At 39.1% G+C, this 21,372-nt stretch overlaps 1 protein-coding gene across 1 annotated transcript in view; it reads right to left on the bottom strand.

Moving 5' to 3' along the window:
- The window catches only part of LOC132822934 (brefeldin A-inhibited guanine nucleotide-exchange protein 2-like), a 104,119-nt gene that overhangs the window by 63,138 nt on the left and 19,609 nt on the right, over positions 1-21,372 (bottom strand). The window contains exons 4-10 of the mRNA XM_060836354.1: positions 19,518-19,661; positions 18,468-18,647; positions 15,945-16,215; positions 14,465-14,554; positions 13,307-13,476; positions 7,032-7,165; positions 659-893 (exon numbers count right to left, since the gene is read on the bottom strand). Coding sequence (XP_060692337.1) covers positions 659-893; positions 7,032-7,165; positions 13,307-13,476; positions 14,465-14,554; positions 15,945-16,215; positions 18,468-18,647; positions 19,518-19,661 — 1,224 coding nt within the window. The remainder of the gene's footprint in view (positions 1-658; positions 894-7,031; positions 7,166-13,306; positions 13,477-14,464; positions 14,555-15,944; positions 16,216-18,467; positions 18,648-19,517; positions 19,662-21,372) is intronic.

Here is a 21,372-nt window from a genome sequence, read left to right as displayed (position 1 = left end):
CCCATTCTATGGTTGACTTCACTGGAAATCTTCATTGGTGTAAGTTAAGAGGTTGTCTTTCGACTTATTGCTGAAACATTACATGCAAATTTGTGGACTGGCTTCCTGTAGCAAGCCAGTTTTGCATATTGTTCCTATGCCAATTTTAGATGAAACATGTTATGCCTGCCATGACAGTAACAGCATGATAACCACTTTGAAAAAACTGTCAACTATTTCTGGGCACGAATAAGGCTTCCAATATTTGAATCCAACCATGGGCCATGTTCTCAACAAGTGCTGTTATGACCTGCCTATTATATTCAACATTTTTTGTGTTTCCTACCTAGTCACAGAAGTTACACTCTCACCAGCTTTTGGTAGATCTACTCAAATCTATTCCCCAGTGAACTTAATTCCTCACCAGAACAGCATTCAGGCAGATGTTGGCCCAAATGAACAATTACCTGATTGAAACCACATATTAAAGCACTAGGCTGAAAAAGAAAACATGCATTTCGGGTACAACACTTCAGTTTTGCACTAAAAGTACTTGTAGAAAAGTTCAATGGTTTTGCAGGAATGGCAAATAACTTTTCTAATCTATCACATAACCATAATTAAATTGTACACAGAAACTGCACTCAATCACAAAAAAAGTTAGATGTTAAAGTCATACCTCAATTTGCATTTTTAAATGAATCTTGAAGTGTGAGAGAAGTGTAAGAAAAATAGCCAGTGAAAGTTCAAACACATCTGGCACACAGGAGACGCCATTTTTGGATAATGCCACACATAGATACTGTTTAATTGCATTGATGAACATTTCATTTGTTTTGAAGACTGGACCAGCATTTTGAAGAACTGACAACAGTAATTGCAGTGAAATTATCTTCGACCTCAGCTCATGGGACCTTGGCAAAAAAAAGTTATGCATACAATTAAATAATAAATGCAATTATACTCTATTCCATGATATGTGCCAGAACCAACTGCCATTTAGAATTCAACATAATATTTAAATCTGAAATACTTGGATTGAATACTTAAGGAATTGTTTTATGTTCAGCAGCCAGTGCTGGAAAGTAGCGAATATAACCAAAACTGGATTTGATGTTTCCTCCATTTTGTTTTCGAAAATATGACTTTTGAAAATTCTCAATACATGCATGATCATTTCCTGCTTTGTCTTGAACATGAAAAGGTGTTTTCAACACGCCTCCATTTCTTTAATTACTTTTTTTCCTCATTAGGTCTACTGAATAACATATTCAGAATTAATGATGCATAACTATTTTGTGAATTATTAAAGGGTACTTTAAGTTTGTTGGTTGCACAACTTTTGTGGTTTCCTAATACAAGTTCAAAACTATACAAGTACAATAATTTAGACCAGTAAATCCACACCCACATATAATTAGCGACAATTATACCTGTACCAAAACCAATCTTAAGATGATCCAGTTTTGAAAAAGTAACCCAAGAGACACAATGTTCAACAGATGACTAATTCCAGGAATTGACTCAAATTGCTAGAATAGCACATCTCATATTGTGCAACACATATTAGGTTAATAAGTCCATCAATCATTCAGATTGGCCTCTGTTTGCATTACAATCTGCTGGATGGAAGAATTGGTCATGGTGCAATGATATCTATATTATGTCTAGGATCTCATTTTTAGACATGATATTAATTACTTTAATCTATTAAGGTGAAAGATGACAAACTCTGTGGGAAGCTAGAGAAGTAATTGCTGGGCCTCTTGCTGAGATATTTGTATCATCGATAGTCACAGGTGAGGTGCCGGAGGACTGGAGGTTGGCAAACGTGATGCAACTGTTTAAGAAGGGTGGTAAGGATAAGCCAGGGAACTATAGGCCAGTGAACCGGACGTCAGTGGTGGGCAAGTTGTTGGAGAGAATTCTGAGGGACAGGATGTACGTGTACTCGGAAAGGCAAGGACTGATGAGGGACAGTCGACATGGCTTTGTGCGTGGGAAATCATGTCTCACAAACTTGATTGAGTTTTCTGAAGTAGTATCAAAGAAGATTGATGAGGGCAGAGCAGTAGATGTGATCTATATGGACTTCAGTAAGGCGTTCAACAAGATTCCCCATGGGAGACTGATTAGCAAGGTTAGATCTCACGGAATACAGGGAGAACTAGCCATTTGGATACAGAACTGGCTCAAAAGGTAGCAACGAGAGGGTGGTAGTGGAGGGTTGTTTTTCAGACTGGAAGCCTGTGACCAGTGGAGTGCCACAAGGATCGGTGCTGGGTCCTCTACTTTTTGCCATTTAAATAAATGGATTTGAATGCGAGCATAAAAAGGTACAGTTAGTAAGTTTGCAGATGACACCAAAATTGGAGGTGTAGTGGACAGCAGAGAGGATTACCTCAGATTACAACAGGATCTTGACCAGATGGGCCAATGCGATGAGAAGTGGCAGACGGAGTTTAATTCAGATAAATGTGAGGTGCTGCATTTTGGGAAAGCAAATCTCAGAAGGACTTATTCACTTAATGGTAAGGTCCTAGGGAGTGTTGCTGAACAAAGAGACCTTGGAGTGCAGGTTCATAGCTCCTTGAAAGTGGAGTCGCAGGTAGATAGGATAATGAAGGCGAAGTTTTAGTATGCTTTCTTTTATTGGTCAGAGTATTGAATACAGGAGTTGGGAGGTCATGTTGTGGCTGTACAGGACATTAATTAGGCCACTGTTGGAATACTGCATGCAGTTCTGGTCTCCTTCCGATTGGAAAAATGTTTAAAGTCTGGTTGAAGATTTGTAGCTCGGGTGTCCGTTGTTGTGGTTCTGTTCGCCGAGCTGGAAGTTTTTGCTGCAAACGTTTCATTCCCTGGCTAGGGAACATCATCAGTGCTATTGGAGCCTCCTGTGAAGCGCTGCTTTGATGTTTCTTCCGGTATTTATAGTGGTTTGTTCTTGCCGCTTCCGGGTGTCAGTTTCAGCTGTAGTAGTTTGTATGTGGGGTCCAGGTCGATGTGTCTGTTGATGGATGTTCTTGCCACTTCCGGGTGTCAGTTTCAGCTGTAGTGGTTTGTATATGGGGTCCAGGTCGATGTGTCTGTTAATGGAGTTTGTGGATGAATGCCATGCCTCTAGGAATTCCCTGGCTGTTCTCTGTCAGGCTTGTCCTATGATGGTAGTGTTTTCCCAGTCAAATTCATGTTCCTGGTTGTCTGAGTGTATGGCTACTAGGGATAGCTGGTCGTGTCGTTTTGTGGCTAGCTGATGTTCATGGATGCGGATTGTTAGCTGTCTTCCTGTTTGTCCTATATAGTGTTTTGTGCAGTCCTTGCATGGTATTTTATAAACTACATTAGTTTGGCTCGTGCTGGCTATTGGGTCCTTTGTTCTAGTGAGTTGTTGTCTGAGCGTGGAAGTTGGCTTGTGTGCCGTTATGAGTCCTAAGGGTCGCAGTAGTCTGGCTGTCAGTTCTGAGACGCTCCTGACGTATGGTAGTGTGGCTAGTCCTTTTGGTTGTGGCATGTCCTCGTTCCGTGGTCTATCTCTTAGGCATCTGGTGATAAAGTTGCGTGGGTATCCGTTTTTGGCGAATACCTTGTATAGGTGTTCCTCTTCCTCTTTTCGCAGTTCTGGTGTACTGCAGTGTGTTGTGGCTCTTTTGAATAGTGTCCTGATGCAGCTTCGTTTGAGTGTGTTGGGGTGGTTACTTTCATAGTTTAAGACTTGGTCTGTGTGTGTTGGTTTCCTGTGTACCCTTGTGGTGAATTCTCCGTTGGGTGTTCTCTCTACTAACACGTCTAGGAATGGGAGTTGGCTTTCCTTTTCCTCTTTTCTCGTGAATCGTATTCCTGTGAGTGTGGCGTTGATGATTCGGTGTGTTTTTTCTATTTCTGTGTTTTTGATGATTACAAAGGTGTCATCTACGTATCTGATCCAGAGTTTGGGTTGGATTTGTGGTAGGGCTGTATGTTCTAACCTTTGCATAACTGCCTCTGCTATGAGTCCCGAGATTGGTGATCCCATGGGTGTTCCGTTGATTTGTTCGTATATCTGATTGTTGAATGTAAAAAGTGTGTGGTGAGGCACAGGTCTAGTAGTTTAAGTATGCCGTCCTTGTTGATAGGTTCGGCCTCCTGTGTTCTGTTATGTATGTCCAGTAGGTTGGCTATTGTTTCTCTGGCTAGGGTTTTGTCAATTGATGTGAACAGTGCAGTCACGTCGAATGATACCATGGTTTCTTCTTTGTCTATGTGTGTATTCCTGATGATGTCCAAGAATTCCTGTGTTGATTGTATGGAGTGTTTGGATCCGCTGACTAGGTGTTTCAGTTTTTGTTGTAGTCCCATAGTATCACTACCAGGGACACCAGCATACAAACTGGCCAAAGAACTACAACAGAAACTGAAACACCTGGTCAGCGGATTCAAACACTCCATACAATCAACACAGGAATTCTTGGACATCAGGAATACACACATAGACAAAGAAGAAACCATGGTATCATTCGACGTGACGGCACTGTTCACATCAATTGACAAAACCCTAGCCAGAGAAACAATAGCCAACCTACTGGACATACAGAACAGAACACAGGAGGCCGAACCTATCAACAAGGACGGCATACTTAAACTACTAGACCTGTGCCTCACCACACACTTTTTACATTCAACAATCAGATATACGAACAAATCAACGGAACACCCATGGGATCACCAATCTCGGGACTCATAGCAGAGGCAGTTATGCCAAGGTTAGAACATACAGCCCTACCACAAATCCAACCCAAACTCTGGATCAGATACGTAGATGACACCTTTGTAATCATCAAAAACACAGAAATAGAAAAACACACCGAATCATCAACGCCACACTCACAGGAATACGATTCACGAGAAAAGAGGAAAAGGATAGCCAACTCCCATTCCTAGACGTGTTAGTAGAGAGAACACCCAACGGAGAATTCACCACAAGGGTACGCAGGAAACCAACACACACAAACGAAGCTGCATCAGGACACTATTCAAAAGAGCCACAACACACTGCAGTACACCAGAACTGCGAAAAGAGGAAGAGGAACACCTATACAAGGTATTCGCCAAAAACGGATACCCACGCAACTTTATCACCAGATGCCTAAGAGATAGACCACGGAACGAGGACATGCCACAACCAAAAGGACTAGCCACACTACCATACGTCAGGAGCGTCTCAGAACTGACAGCCAGACTACTGCGACCCTTAGGACTCATAACGGCACACAAGCCAACTTCCACACTCAGACAACAACTCACTAGAACAAAGGACCCAATAGCCAGCACGAGCCAAACTAATGTAGTTTATAAAATACCATGCAAGGACTGCACAAAACACTATATAGGACAAACAGGAAGACAGCTAACAATCCGCATCCATGAACATCAGCTAGCCACAAAACGACACGACCAGCTATCCATAGTAGCCATACACTCAGACAACCAGGAACATGAATTTGACTGGGAAAACACTACCATCATAGGACAAGCCTGACAGAGAACAGCCAGGGAATTCCTAGAGGCATGGCATTCATCCACAAACTCCATTAACAGACACATCGACCTGGACCCCACATACAAACTACTACAGCTGAAACTGACACCCGGAAGCGGCAAGAACAAACCACTATAAATACCGGAAGAAACATCAAAGCAGTGCTTCACAGGAGGCTCCAATAGCACTGATGATGTTCCCTAGCCAGGGAACGAAACGTTTGCAGCAAAAACTTCCAGCTCGGCGAACAGAACCACAACAATGGAAAAATGTTGTGAAATTTCAAGGGTCCAGAAAAGATTTTCAAGAATATTGCCAGAGTTGGAGTATTTGAACTATAGGGAGAGGCCGAACAGGCTGGGGCTATTTTCCCTGGAGCGTTGGAGGCTCAGGGATGATCTTTTAGAGGTTTACAAAATTATGAGGGGCAAGAATTGGGTAAATAGGCAAAGTCTTTTCCTTGGGGTGGGGAGCCCAGAACTAAAGGGCATAGGTTTATGGTGGGAGGGGAAAGATATGAAAGACACCTAAGGGGCAACTTTTTCACAGAGGGTGGTAGGTGTATGGAATGAACTGCGACAGAAAGTGGTGGACGCTGGTACAATTGCAACATTTAAGCAGCATTTAGATGGATATATGAATAGGAAGGGTATGGAGGGATATGAGCCGGATACTGGCAGGTGGGACTAGACTGGGTTGGGATATCTGGTTGGCATGGACGGGTTGGACCGAAGGGTCTGTTTCCATGCTGTACATCTCTATGACTCCCTGACTCTAAGTGTCAGAGAACAAATTACAGTGAATTAAATTCAAATTACATACAGAAATACCCAAAGAGCAGATTGAAAGAGGGAAAGGGAGGCAAAAACTGACTAAGAAAGAAAATTAAGTAAAATCCGAAGAGAACTTGGAGCCCAGCTAGGTTTGGCATTTGTAGGACTCTTCAAAAGCACAAATTATCTTTGTTGTAAATTGCTTCCCAAAACGATCTTACAAAATATTTAACTTGCATTTCAATGAATACAGCTTTTCATCCTCTAATTTATTGTACTTGACATGAATAGGAATGAGTATGGCAAGACTGGTACAAAAGTCCAGTCAGGCCAGTTTTTAAATTATACTTTTAAAAAAAGGAACAATCGAGTATCTGACGGAATAAACAACCAGAGCTTCAAACAAAGTGGAGTATCATACCAGAACTATTATTCAAATATTAAAAGAGAGCAAACTATATAAATTATCATCGAGACAGGTCCTGAAAAGGTTGCAATTCCCCCTGTTTTGGCATGGTTAACAGCAGAATAGCACAAATAGACCAGCAATCTGTGAAGAATGAGAATTCAGGACAGAGCTCCACATCTCCAAAAATTATTCCATATTTTGCAAACTGATCATAGCATGCATCATGAGTTTCATACCAACTTTCTGAAGTTCCAGGTTAGTGTTGTGACTTCTGCTTTTTGAACAATATCCCAAAACTGTATATCATCTCAATTAAAGATGCTATTTTTTTCATGTCTTGGCATTCACTTACTTTGGATCTGGAGGTCCATCACTTAAAGGCTTCATGGAAAGCTTGCAGAGAGACCTGAATACCAAAAATGCATCTTTCTGTAATATATGCGAGAATTTAGTACTGACTGGAAGTGGTACCGCAGCTTCAGACCCCTAGTGCAAAAACAAGCATGATATTAAGATGGAGCCACAACATTTATTGTAGCTATTTGGTTTAAATTCCAAGCTTATCTACTAATGACTCTCTAAATAGGCAAGCACCTCAACCTTTTACAGGTCAAAAAGGGGAATTTTATCCATTTAGATATTAAAAATAGGCCTAAAATAAACAATGACTTTACAAAGGAGATATCACAATAAAAACTCACATCTAAAGTTTTATGAGGTGAATATTAGATACATTTGTACTGTACATCTTTTACATTACTTAGAAGTGTACAAAGAAAGCAAATTGCTGATTGCTTTGAATTGTATTTTGACAGATGATCAACCCTGATAGTTCAATGCTGTAGTATTGTTGCAAGCTGTCACATTTTGCCTTTCAATTTGCCTTTGTAAATGCAACAAAAAAAATGAAACATCGGGCATCAGGTGGGAGAACCATTGACTTTATGAAAAACAGAATCACTATCAGAAGTGGATAAACCATAGCCATATCTTTGGTTAAAAAGAAACAAAAGAAAGACTGAACTCACAATTGATCAAATTTAAGATCAAAACTTTAAGAGAACTGTCATATTAAATGAAAATCTTTTCATCTGGAAGTGCAGTAAATAGGCATTGAACAATCAACTACCTACAGATAAGGTGCAGAGGGTTCTTAAAGTACAAATGCATAAATCATTAAAAGCAGCTCTGCAGACAAAGATGATTATTTAAAAAGAAACAAAAATAAACCGCTTGGATTCATGATGCTAAAGTACTACATACCTGTTTACAGAAATGGATGTAAAGGCAGTGAAGAGACAATAAAGAATCTTTACAAGAATGATAGAATATACAAAGTAATATTTTTGTTAAGGAATAGGTGTATTATTCTCTGAACATGAGAAGTCGGTAACATAGAGGTCTTTAAAGTCAGGAAAAGTTTTGGTCGAGCAGATACAGCAAGATCATTTTCATCCTGAGACAACAGCAAAGTTTAGGAGTCTCAACTGTAAAATCATCAAGAAGGGAAAGGGGAATTCAGAAAAAAATTATTATACAGCAGAGTGGTGAGAATGTGGACTCTGCTATGGTCAAAGGACTTAGCAGAGCAGCATTCATATGGGGTGGCATGGTGGCTTAGAGGTTAGCACTGCTGCCTCATAGCACCAGGGACCCGTATTCAATTCCAGCCTCAGGCGACTATCTGTGTGGAGTTTGCACATTCTCGCAGTGTCTGCGTGGCTTTTCCTCTGGGTGCTCCGGTTTCTCCCACAATCCAAAGATGTGCAAGTTAAGTGAATTAGTCATGCTAAATTACCCATCGTGTTCAGGGATGTGAGGGTTAGGCGCATTAGTTGGGGTAAATATATGGTAGGGGCAATGGATCTGGGTGGGTTACTCTTCGGAGGGCCGGTGTGGACTTGTTGGGCTGAAGGGTCTGTCTCCATATCATAGGGATTCTATGAACTTCTCTTATTTGCCTCAGCCACATCATAAATGCATTTAAGAGAACTTTGGATAAGCATATAAAAGGGAAGAGAGCTTGAGTGAATTAGATGAAGAAGGATAACAAAGACTAAAGTGGAGCATAGCCACAAACAGAGACTAGTTAGGATTAATTGTCTGCTCCTCTGTTTATATATACTATGTAATTCTATGCATCATTTGCTGATTTGAGCCACGCTCATCGTCCAGATGTGCTAAGGCACACACAGACCTCCACTGCAAAGGCAGAGCAAACAATAAATCTACATGACTTAAACTTTTTGTTATTATTCAATTATTCCTCCTTGAAATGTACATGAAGACTTCCAAACAAAAAAAAAGGCCTTGCCCACAGTTGCCAATATTGTTGAACAATCTGCTAAAACTGTCTCTCAAAGCGCAAATTGTCATTGTTCTTTTATATCAGAGGCTGATCAACAGTTACAGAAGGTCAGAAGAAACTGCAAATGTGTTCAGGAGAGAAGGTAGAAAAGGGGAAATGCTAAAATCTGTAACAAGAGAAGTGTAACAGTTGAGTCAGGGGATATATGTTAAATGACAATTTATTGCATAACACTTTCTTTACCTCTGTAGCTTTCCTTTTTTTTGACAGGATATGCATACTGCTGGCTAGCCAGCATTTATTGCCCATCCCTAACTTCCTTTGAGAAAGTGCTGCTTTTGAATTACGGCAGTTCATGGGGTGAAGGTACATTCACATTGCTATAAGGAAGTGAGTTGGAAGATTTTTGAGATAGCCACAGTGAAGTAATGGCAGTACATTTCTAAGTCAGAATGTGCGCGGCTTGAAGGGGAAGTTGCAGGTGATGGTGCTCTTATGTGATATATGACTGATGAGTTTCCTCGAATGTCTTTCAATCGTGGATGGCTTCAGCAGAATTCCCCTTCAGTTACACACCTCAGCAAGGCCAGCAGAGCTGTTATGACATTGGCTTATGTGAAATCATCTTAAATACAACCTAACTTTTTATTCCTGATTTCTCCTGTTCCATGTTTATACACTAGTCTTTGAAAATGAAAATTAAAAGCACATCATTTGTTTTCATACACCAATTTCTTTACTGTCTTGATAATATACTGCGCATGAGCAGGAGTCTGACCTCTTGACAGAACATCAAGCTGAATGCCTTCTGTTTCACTTCCACAAAATTGCAGAAGCCTGAGCCCATTTCCCTCAAAGACGATATAATCAAATGTTAAGTTCTAATGTACTTGTTGATCTTGAGCCAAGTTTCAAACCCAACTGCAGTCAATCAGTATGGCTATTTTTCCTGTTCTTCTAAAATGTTACCTCTATCCATAAAACCCAGTGCTGTGGTCATATTGTTTATATTTCAGTGATCTCCACAATCAACTTCTATACTACCAGAACTTTTGTTATCATTAATTCACTCAAGATTCTCCAATATTGTTTCATTGAATACTTAGATCAAAGAGGTTCTTTAAAATAGATTTTTAGACAATGACTTCATCCTCGTTCCAATTTCTTTTCAGGTTTGAACACAATATAATGATATTGTATTATATTAGAAGCTTCATAAAAATGGAAGTTGCTTTTTTCAAGGGTAATGATGGAGGCTGGCGGTCAAGTTTTTTTTGGTCATTTAATTGCCAATATACTTTTTCTTTGAACATACACAATCCTTGCAGCAATAATATTAGGCTGGGGACATAAGGGACATACTTCGACGTGCATTAAACATGCATAGTGAAGTTGCAAACAATGGTATTCTGATTATATGGGTGCTCATCTTTGAGACTACAAGGTGCTTTCCAGGTAAACTTAGTAAGTTGCTGGAATGCATTCTGTACACAGTACACACTACAGACACAGCTACAGGATAATATCATCTGCTCAATTATCACAACTGTCATGAACAGAGTTAAGCACTGTAAAATATTCAAACAGCTACGCTCTTGACCTCAAGACAGTTTAGGTTACCAAGGAAGATGGTTAATGCCATTGAGAAGTTTGATGTGGAGATGCTGGTGTTGGACGAGGGTGGACAAAATTAAAAATCAAACGACACCAGGTTATAGTCCAACAGGTTTATTTGGAAGTACAAACTTTCGGAGCTCTGCTCCTTCTTCAGGTAACTAGCAGCACTCCAAAGGCTTGTGAGATTAGATTAAGATTACCTACAGAATGGAAACAGGCCCTTTGGCCCTACAAGTCCATACTGACTCTCCAAAGAGTAGCCCACCCAGACCCATTGCCCGACCTTATATTTACCCCTGACTAAACACCTAGCACTATGGACAATTTAGTTCAATTGACCTGAACTGCACATCTTTGGATTGTGAGAGGAAACTGGATAACCCTGAGGAAGCCCACGCAGACATGGGGAAAATGCGCAAACTCCATACTGACAGTCACCCAAGGCAGGAATCAAACCTGGCTCCCTGATGCTGTGAGGCAGAAGTGCTAACCACTGACCCACCATGCCACCTCAAATAAACTTGTTGGGACGATAACCTGGTGTGGTGTGATTTTTAATCAAGATGTTTGGCAGTGATGTCCCAGGACTCAGATGATGGTGCTCAGATAACCATGCCATGTTCCTATGCATCAGATATGGTTCCAGTCCCTCAAAGGTTTTCATATTGACTCAGTTTTGTCCATAGTCTTTGGAACGATGCTTGGTGAAATGCTGCCTATGACAATTACTTAATCTATATTCTGGCAGTCAGCACTTGCATCTTTAGCTAGATAGTGGCTATTATAAGGTCAATACTGGAGTGCTCTACTTGAGCAGATTACCAGAGTAGGTCAATCATCCAGTCAGGTTGGTGACTATTTCTTCCATCATTTTAGATTAGAGTGCAGCAATGTGAACATATCGACAATTTTATAAAATCAGTATGTTGAGAATAACACCAGAGTTAGAGTGGAACTGATTTGGGGGCACTGATAGTCACAATTCACAGGTCTTCAGTACAATACACTCCAAATTTTATTCGCCTTGTATGCTTTTCTTTGTCAATGTTCTCACCCACTTAAATGTCACAGGGGTGAACCAAATTGTTTGGGCCCTGGCAAGGCTGATAGTGGTGAGATCTCAGGATGAGGCCAAATAGGAGTGTTCACTGAGCAATTCTGGTTGAAAATGGTTATAGATACACCAACTTTGACTTTTGCACAAAGATATTACCAGATTGGAGAATATACATGCACGAAGCCTGCTCCTTTAGTTAGCCACCTGATGATCCAACATTTTTTATGGGACACTGCCTGAGAACTTCATTTGAATCTATTAGTCATTGGATTGCTTAGCTCTATTTATATCCAGCAGCTCAAGGTGTTTTACATGCAGTTAATGCTGTTTTGTATCGTATGCATGATGCAGCTCCTCTAGTGGGTCATTCTCCAGCCTGAAGGAATGATGATGTGCTACATGATACTGACTGCAATGGGATACAGGATTGCTGTTGATGACGTACAGCCACTCAGTGATAACCGATTTTTGGATTCTCTATTTTTTGGCTTCTCACTTAAAATGCTGGGAATGGCTCAGCTACAATGGACAGCACCCCACACTCAAAACAAGAGACAAAGACCAGAGAGGACTATGAAAGATGTTCCTAATCAAAAAGTTTAAGCTAAAGTCAAAGGATGATAGCTGCTAGTTTCATCTGAAGAAACCAATGTTTTAAAAAATAAAAACAGGATTTGCATTAATGCCAAGATGTAGTAACTCAGCCATTCCATAATGATGAGATTACGAGTAGGTAGTATATGAATAGAAACATGGTTAAGACAGAGACAGTCAACAGAGTAAAGAAAAATTGATAATTTGAAGCATGGATAGGAAAGATCAGTAATGAAGAATAGGAATGTCACACAGGATGGGACAGGACCCTTTGGAACCTAAAGTTAACTAAAGGGAGTTAGAAGGTGAGCTATTGACTGCAATCATGCAGTTAGTTTATAGGGGACAACATCACAGTGAACATAACTGGCCAAGAAATCTGTAACTTCTGCAAGAACGAAGTGCATGGTGGGGTATGTGAAGCCTGTAAGGAACAGCAGCATCAGACCAGATCATGAGGAACTCTGAAGGTAGACTGGGATCTCAAAATTTAGGATAGATTTTCTAAACTGGATGTGACGATATTTGCCTATATTGCTTTGCTGAATGTCATATAACATTTTTCATGAAAAACATTTGCTTGACCTTCCAACCCTAAGTTGTAAATACAAATAAGGAAGTTTTTATTTCTGGTGCCAAATTACTGTCAATGCATTATAAACTTGAACTTTTCACAAGGCTTTTGAGAATTGTTCAATGCAAATAGAGCAGGATCTAACAGACCAGGTAAGAATAGAAGTTTGGAATTCTCTCAGGTAGGCACAAATGTACTGAACTATATATAAAAAAAATCACTTGTTCCTTTATTTCTCCAAATAACTCATAACAATTGTGTGCTTGATTCAAGCCAGTCTAAGATAACAAAGCTTCTACATCCATGAATACATCTCAAATAAATGGTTGCACAGATGGTTTCTGACAATTGTACCAGTTGGAACTGCAACTCCAGCTGGGCCCAAAATCAGCTTTGAAAACTCAATACCAGAATTCCCCCCTCCCCAAAAAAAAGGTAGATTCTGGATCATATCAAAAGTATAATTAGGTTCCTTACCTGATCATTATAGGGTGTAGATTGCCGATCAATTAGTGTGGTACCATCGGGCAGTGATAGTGATCCTTCAGGGATACCATTGGTTTGAAGGTTTTCAGTGCATTGAGTAGCCGCTTGACTTTCTAAAGCTGCTTCCACAGCTCTATTTTCACTGTCTTTTGCTTCTGCCTCTGAAGCAAAAAAAATCAAGAAAACTCACTTCTACATACAATTTATTTTAGTTAAGAGAAAATTGAATAAATGCACTTCAGTATCTTATAAAGTGTAATCATTTCAATGTTGCAATGTACGTCAAAACATAAGCTTTTAGAATTTTCTTCAAAGCTTAAGATAGTTACTATAATTATGTTTGAATCTACTTTAAAGAAGTTTCACCTACTTGTACAAATTTGCTAGACTGTTTTAAGAACTAGATGCCTATTTAAGAGTAAACTTTTGTATACAAGTTATTGCTTTCAAAAACATTTTCAGAAATGACTGCAGCCATCAGGATATGGAAAATAAAATGAAGCCTATCAATCCACAGCACAGTATTGCTGTTTTTAAGTACTGTGCCACCACAGAAACTTATACAGAAGATTACAATACACCAGAATAATGCGAAGTTGAATATGTCCAATCTGTGCAGGTGTCTTTGGAATAACTGACTGCAGACATAGGTAAAGTTACATTAAGAAACCTAATTAGACAAAAGATAAAATGTACATTGAAGGTGATGGAGTGACAGCTTCTCCACCTGAGCCAGAAGTTCTAGGATCAAATCTCACCTGCCCCAGAGATGTGTCAAAGCATTGGAACAGTTTGATTAAAATGACTATTGTATAGATTTTTCACTCAAAAACAATTGGTTTCAGAGGGTTAAGGCCAAGCTATTGATAAAAGATACATATTAAGATTAATGAGATTTGCGCATGCCAAATCAAACTTGTTACTTGAAAACTCATTCAAGTGGTCTGGCAACAACTCATACATCAAAATTATCTGCCTGCAAGACACATCCAGCCTAGCCGTTGCACCTTCAAATGAAAGATCGTTGAAATAAAAATGGGTGCAGTGTGTAACGAAACAGTCTTAGATGACGCCATAGTACACTGCCATTCAATAACTATTTTAACTAAAACAGAATGTAAACAATATCATCAAGATCTCATGAGCTACCTCCAGTCACAATGGCCACCATTTCCTCCAATATTTGTCCCACAATATCTTCTGCTTTCACTTCTTCCTCTGAATTTGCATCCACATTCCCTTGATTTAAAGCACAGTGGTTAGAATCTGAAATAGTAACTCAGCTTTGAAATGATAGAAAGCAGATTAAAAAATTGAAATACACTAAACTATCATTTTATTATTTGAAAACAAATTACAATTGGACTTCAGCAATTGCCCATACATTTGAAATAGTAGAACTTTAATCAGCAATTAGAAACATTCTCAGAATTAACAATTGATATAGGACCAAGATGCAATTTTTTTTAAGCTTCTGTTCTGCTGTACAGAACTTTGGATATACAACTGCATTATTTCTAAATTACTGTTAATGCTGCTCTGGGATGACGAGGTAGGTCTGCTATTAACTTTCATTCCTTTTATAAAATGGTCCTTCTACAAGACTATGATAAAAACTGGCTGTCAGGATATCAAAGATGAACCTGTGGTCTACCAACCCATAGGACAATACATAATGCTTTTTAAATGCTGTGCCAATACCAAAACTCTCGGATGATTATAACAGAATAATACTTGTTTAAACCTGACTAGTCTGCTGAAATCAGCAATGGTATAGAGCTCACCAGCCCCAAAATGGTGACAGTTATACAGTTGGTTCTGATCTAACACAATAGACCAATTCTTGTGCAATTGCACGTTATAATAAAATTGCGCATAGCCACACTATTTAAACTAATGGGGCCAGAATTGAATTATAGCCAATACAGGTAAGGAAGGTTCACTTTCTGCAAATAACAGTCTAAATTCTTCAATCGTTTCAAATCCAATTCACGCTGAAGAAACATGCATTATCACAGACCCGACTAAATAAAATTGCTCTGAAGCTGAAAAAAACAAACGAATCCACAGATAGTTGAGCGAGCTACCAGAACTAACAACCTTTTAAAAAGTTTATAAATCAAACTAAAACTTCATCAGGAACAGAGAACTTTGCCATGTAAAGATCACTATACTAGGCGAATAGTGGCAACTTGACAAGGTAGATGCAAAAACTTGTTTGCCCATGTGGGAGTGTCCCGGACCAGAGGGTGTAATCACAGAATAAGAAGTTACACATTTAAGACAAAGCTGAGGACTGCAGTGGAGACTATAATCAACTGTAGTTCTATTACTCCCAGAGCACAATGCTACCTTCGGGCTCGCTTCGACTTGAACTAACACTGCGACATTTAAATGGCAATTCCTCCTCTGAAAAGCAACTTCACTGTTTGCTTACACGATTGCTCCTTTCACGTTACAGTATTTAAGACCACATATTAAATTATACATCACAAATTTTAACTGCGTTTAGTTGAATAGATTCGTACATGATATACTGAACTGGAATTGTAATCTTTTGCAGATCTTACATGCCATGAGAGGATGAGAAATAATATTTTTCAGTTAATTCTCAAATAAAGATGAACACCTGCAATATGTGAAGACTGATCACATTCCCCATGGTCTTCTTCCATCTGGTCTGATATTGTCCCATTTTCCATTTCTGCAATTCCAACTTGAGATTTTTGCTGCACGGTATTTATCTGATCTTCTTCCATCTCTGCTGTAACCAGTCTGCTAGAATGTTCTGCAATTCTATCAAGTTGTGGCGACCCAACTAAACTGTGTAGTTCAGGAGACTGCTGGAGATGTTGAAGCTGCTGTTGCCTGCCTTTCTCTTGATCTTTAGCTTCATGTACCTGCAAAGGAGACAGTCAATTTCCAGCATGAAACAGTTATTGTAATTTTTGTCTTTGGAGCCATTATTAATCTGCCACTGGGAGTGGGGTCTATGATGGAGGAATTATATCAACAGTTGGTTCTGGTTCTGAATAGTATTGTCGCAGTAACTTGCAGTAACACAATAACACAACACAGTTTTGTTCAGAAGGTTCAAAACTATTAGATTTTCAATTAATATACTGTTTTAGTATATACCAAAAATCATGATTAACAGCAATACCTGTGTTTTCTATTAGACGTCAGTTCTACACACAAGCGGATGCAGAAAGTCATTAATATATGTCAAAAGACATAGCGACACAAGCAGGCCATTCAGACCATCAAGTCTACCCCGCCATTCAATTAGATCATGGCTGATGTGATAATTCTCAACTCCACTTTTCTGCTTCTCCCTCATAACCTTTGGTTCCCTTACTGATGAAAAATCTCTGTCTCTCTCATTCCATTTGCCTTCTCTATTATCTATTGAATTTGGATGCTAGCTCGCACAAGGTCTGCAAAAGCTTTCTCCTATTAAATGATATGCAGATGCTCTATATTCTGCGTAAACTAACATTTCCCCATATTACATTCCATTTGCCGAATTTCTGCCCACTTTGTCCCTCTGCAGACTGTTATCCTCACTACCTTCCTTTCCATCTATTTGTGTGCCATCCACCAAATTTAACTGTAGCACATTCACTTCCCTCCTCCGTCATTACTATATTATAATGAATTATGACCCCAGCACCATTAACTACAGGTGGCCATCCTGAAAGTGCCCCTATAATCCCAACTGTAGGCATACTGCTGTTATGATAATGCAGAATTTTACTTAGAAGCCCAAGATACAAATTTCCAACACTGCCTTTAAGCCTGCAGCTATTTCAAGTTGTTGTGGCTTTTATCCAAAGTTATAGAGGTCAAAAACAAAACTTCACGTTAAAAGTTTTGGTTTGACTTCACACAACCATTACTTGGTTCATGATATTGGAATTTTGCAACTTCAAATCACCTTGATAAACATTTTTAACAAAATTATACATTTGAAACTGATTGCGGATTACAAGTCTTGCTTGGACGAAGAAACTGCAGGTCTGGTACTGTTAGTAGCACAATGTCTGTATTACATGAATTCATAGTCCAACAGCCAAACTTGATGAGTACTTTCAATAGCCATTAACACTTTGAGACTGAGCATGGTTTATGAACACAGACTTGCTCAACTCCAAGTTTAAATGAATTGTCCAGGGCTAATTGATCCTTCAAAGCACTTTAAAGTGGATTTGAACATACTTGCAATTATATCAGAGCCAACATCAAATTTCACACTTCCATGTTACTTATATGACTCCCATACATAGTTAGTGTTCATAAGACAAGTTATATTAACAAGTGAAAATATTCCAGAGGAGGTTGCAGTTCAATTACATCACTAACTGCTGGCTGACTAATAAACAACTAGAAATAAAGCCAATAGAACTGGTCATGCAACAACTGGAAAATTACTGCTGCAATGGTTCTCTTTAAAAATTAATAAAAGGTTGATCCTTATAACAAACTTTATAATACATAAAAGCCAATTTGTATTAAAAAAAAGAGAAAAATAAAACTTCAGAAGTGTTTGATATGACAAAAGAGCAGCTTTCAGCACTTCGGAAATCAATACCCTGAATGTTTGCAAGATGTTGCATTGCATCCCAAGTGGTGAATTTCATTAGACAATTTGTTTTCTTCTCTTTAATTCATACCGTCTCTCCAGTTGGTGCAATGAAAAGCATGCATTGCTGCTGTGTTTCTAATTGTTGCTATAGCTTCCCTCTGACAAGCTAATATCAGAGACAACTTGAATCGGCCAATTGTCTTTCTATCTTACTAAGCCAAAGACTGTTTTTGTGTTAGCAATTCAATAATATTGAGGCAAATACAACACCCATTCTCGTCTCCATCAGAGGATTATTCAACTTGAAAGTGAATTGGGGAAACACTGGGGAAAAATAGTAAACCATTTTTAAGCCTGATCCTTTCGAGAATGATGCTTGCAGGACTGATTCAGCTTGCTGGAAACAGGTCATGCTGAACTTGAAGCAGATTCTGCAATGTTTTATTGGTATAAAATCTTCAGGACATTCTGCTCTATATCTATTGTATGCTACCTTCAGCAACAGAATGGCCAAGTTTAAACAAAACATCAGACCCTAAACTTATGATATTTAACTTAAATACATACCACTTGGTTTTCCATCTTGGTAAATATAACATTAAGCATCTGTGTCAGAGTAGCTTTTGCTGTAGTCTGATTAATTAGGTTTTTACTAGCTAGGTAGATATTATAGCAGGTCCGGACGGTCTGTAAGATTGTTCCTTCATGGATTTCAATATGAGTTGAAGTCACAGCAGTAAGTAGTGCCTAAAACAATAGTAACAGATAAACAAACAATGAAAAAAAAGTCTGTTTTATAGAAAGTGCACTATCTAACCCTCTCAGTTTAATTTCACTTTATTTGAAGCCTTGTCATTTTCTGACTGATGCACACATTCACCCCTGTTTTCCATGGAGGGTCTATATAAAACATTGCATCATGGCTGAATAATTAAATATCTGTTCTCTATTTCAAACTGTTAGAGTTTGGAAATATACTGGTCCTTATCACAAACAGTAACTTGAAACTTCACATGTCTAGAATATACTCAAAATCTGATTGAAGATTTGTAGCTCGGGTATCCGTTGTTGTGGTTCTGCTCGCCGAGCTGGAAGTTTTTGCTGCAAACGTTTCGTTCCCTGGCTAGGGAACATCATCAGTGCTGTTGGAGCCTCGTGTGAAGCGCTGCTTTGATGTTTCTTCCGGTATTTATATTGGTTTGTTCTTGCAAGAACAAACCAATATAAATACCGGAAGAAACATCAAAGCAGCGCTTCACACGAGGCTCCAACAGCACTGATGATGTTCCCTAGCCAGGGAACGAAACGTTTGCAGCAAAAACTTCCAGCTCGGCGAGCAGAACCACAAGAATATACTCAGGCATCTAATGATGCAAAACTAGAGCAATGCTCAGATTTATTGCATCACTAATCAAGAGTTGAAGGTTCTCTGTTCCAATTTAACCCTTTCCATTTGCTTACAAATAGCATTTTAAAAATACCATGAGGTCTGTGGCCCTTGTTAAGAACATTTCTGCTCGACATTTTTTGAAATTACTCGGTATTAACAACATTGTCAACTGAGAATTGCACTGTGTCAGCCAATGAGGAGTAAGTCGGTTGAAATATCAGACACACCTTAATTATCTGAAGCTGAACACCTTCATCTGTCTGAGTTCCTTGAAAACATCCACAAATGGTTTCAATAATTCTATCGATCAGTCTCTTTCCTGTTGAACTTTCTGGGGCATTACCTGTGATATGCCCATATGCTATCAGTTTCTATGAAAGACAGAAGTTCACATTTTAGTGAACCTAGTTGGTGAATCATGTTTCATCATGCGTCAACACAGTGAAAAATGAAATTGCATCCAAAACCGATATCATTTTCACACACAGATCCATTTATGTTACTATCGCTAAGCTCCTGATTTAATGATTAGCCTCGGTCATTTTTGGATTCTGTTTCCTCTCTTACAGATCTCAAAGTATTTGAACTTCAACTTTCCCCCATTATTTTCAGCAGAAATATTGATGCATCTTTGTTTGAATCCCAGTTTAATAATCTAAAGAAACTTTTAATCAGTGTTGTCAGTGATACATATGCCAAAGAAAATTACATTTACATACTAGGAACTAGATCCTAAAACAGGAAAAAAAACAGGAAAAGTCATGAGTTACCAATCACCAAGTGCTGCATAAACCACTCTAAAATGCAAGAGGAGAAAAGGGCATGGTCCAGGTAACAGAAAGGAAAGCTACTAATAAAACTATGTAATTCTATGAAGATGCAGTATGAGCATATAACTGAATTCATAGTAAGTGAAGACCATAATTTGCAAATCAGAAGACAGCAGGCTTCCAAGCCTAATCCCACTTTTGTGCACACGACCCCAAGCACTGCAGGCGATGGTCTTCCAAGTAGACATCAAAATACTTCTAAACATAGGGTCCTTTCAGGCAGTGTGTTCCAAGTAACTCCCAGAGTCGCTTCAGTAACTATACAACAGTCACACCCAAACCCCCTCATGTCAAATCAGACAGAAGAGGTCATATTTGCTGATTTCAAATGTAACTGCAAACTGTTTCCAAACAAACATTATGTGGCTAGATGACTGATGTTATTTTCATGTGCTGCTCCACTGATGTTATTGTCACCTAGTTCCTGATCTGGGGATCAGCCTCTGTCAGTCATTTTCAGGTTCTGCTCCCTCTTGCAGATCTGCAAGAACTTGAACTTCAGCTCTGGCGAGACCACTTATTGTGTTGCAGGTATCTTTCACATCATATGTAAAAAGTGAGGTCTGCAGATGCTGGAGATCAGAGCTGAAAATATGTTGCTGGTTAAAGCGCAGCAGGTCAGGCAGCATCCAAGGAACAGGAAATTCAACGTTTCGGGCATAAGCCCTTTGTCAGGAATGAGGAAGGGTGGACACGCTTTCCTCATTCCTGATGAAGGGCTTATGCCCAAAACGTCAAATTTCCTGTTCCTTGGATGCTGCCTGACCTGCTGCACTTTAACCAGCAACACATTTTCAGCTCTTTCACATCATACAAATGACTAAGTTAGTGCTTTACAAAGGTAAAAGACAGCATGACGACACAAGACAGAGAGCAACAGAAACAATCAGGGACATGTAATAACAGTGAATAAAATCTCAAAACACTTCATGCAGAAGTAATAAATTAAATTAGTATTAAGCAAAACAATTGAGGTATTCTGAGTGAACACAGGTTTGATCTGACCTAGGAGGTCGAACAAAAGGTCTTGAAGGATAGCAATGCAGACTTGGTTTGTGGACCAAATTGTTGAAAATACAGCTTTCTTACACAGAGCATTTGATGCAGATAGCTTCTCAGTGCAACAAGATGATGCTATGAGTCAATACTGTATTAGAAAACATAACATTGAAACATCCACAGTATTCAGTTTCTCAAAGACAGTAGTTAATTTGGATTTCACATTTACAGTCAAAATGGTAGGCAACATTTA

The sequence above is a fragment of the Hemiscyllium ocellatum genome, chromosome 15, assembly GCF_020745735.1.
Source record: "Hemiscyllium ocellatum isolate sHemOce1 chromosome 15, sHemOce1.pat.X.cur, whole genome shotgun sequence".
In the NCBI taxonomy this organism is placed as follows: domain Eukaryota; kingdom Metazoa; phylum Chordata; class Chondrichthyes; order Orectolobiformes; family Hemiscylliidae; genus Hemiscyllium; species Hemiscyllium ocellatum.
Note: the sequence above shows the minus strand (reverse complement) of the source record. Positions and strands in the feature narration are given on the sequence as shown.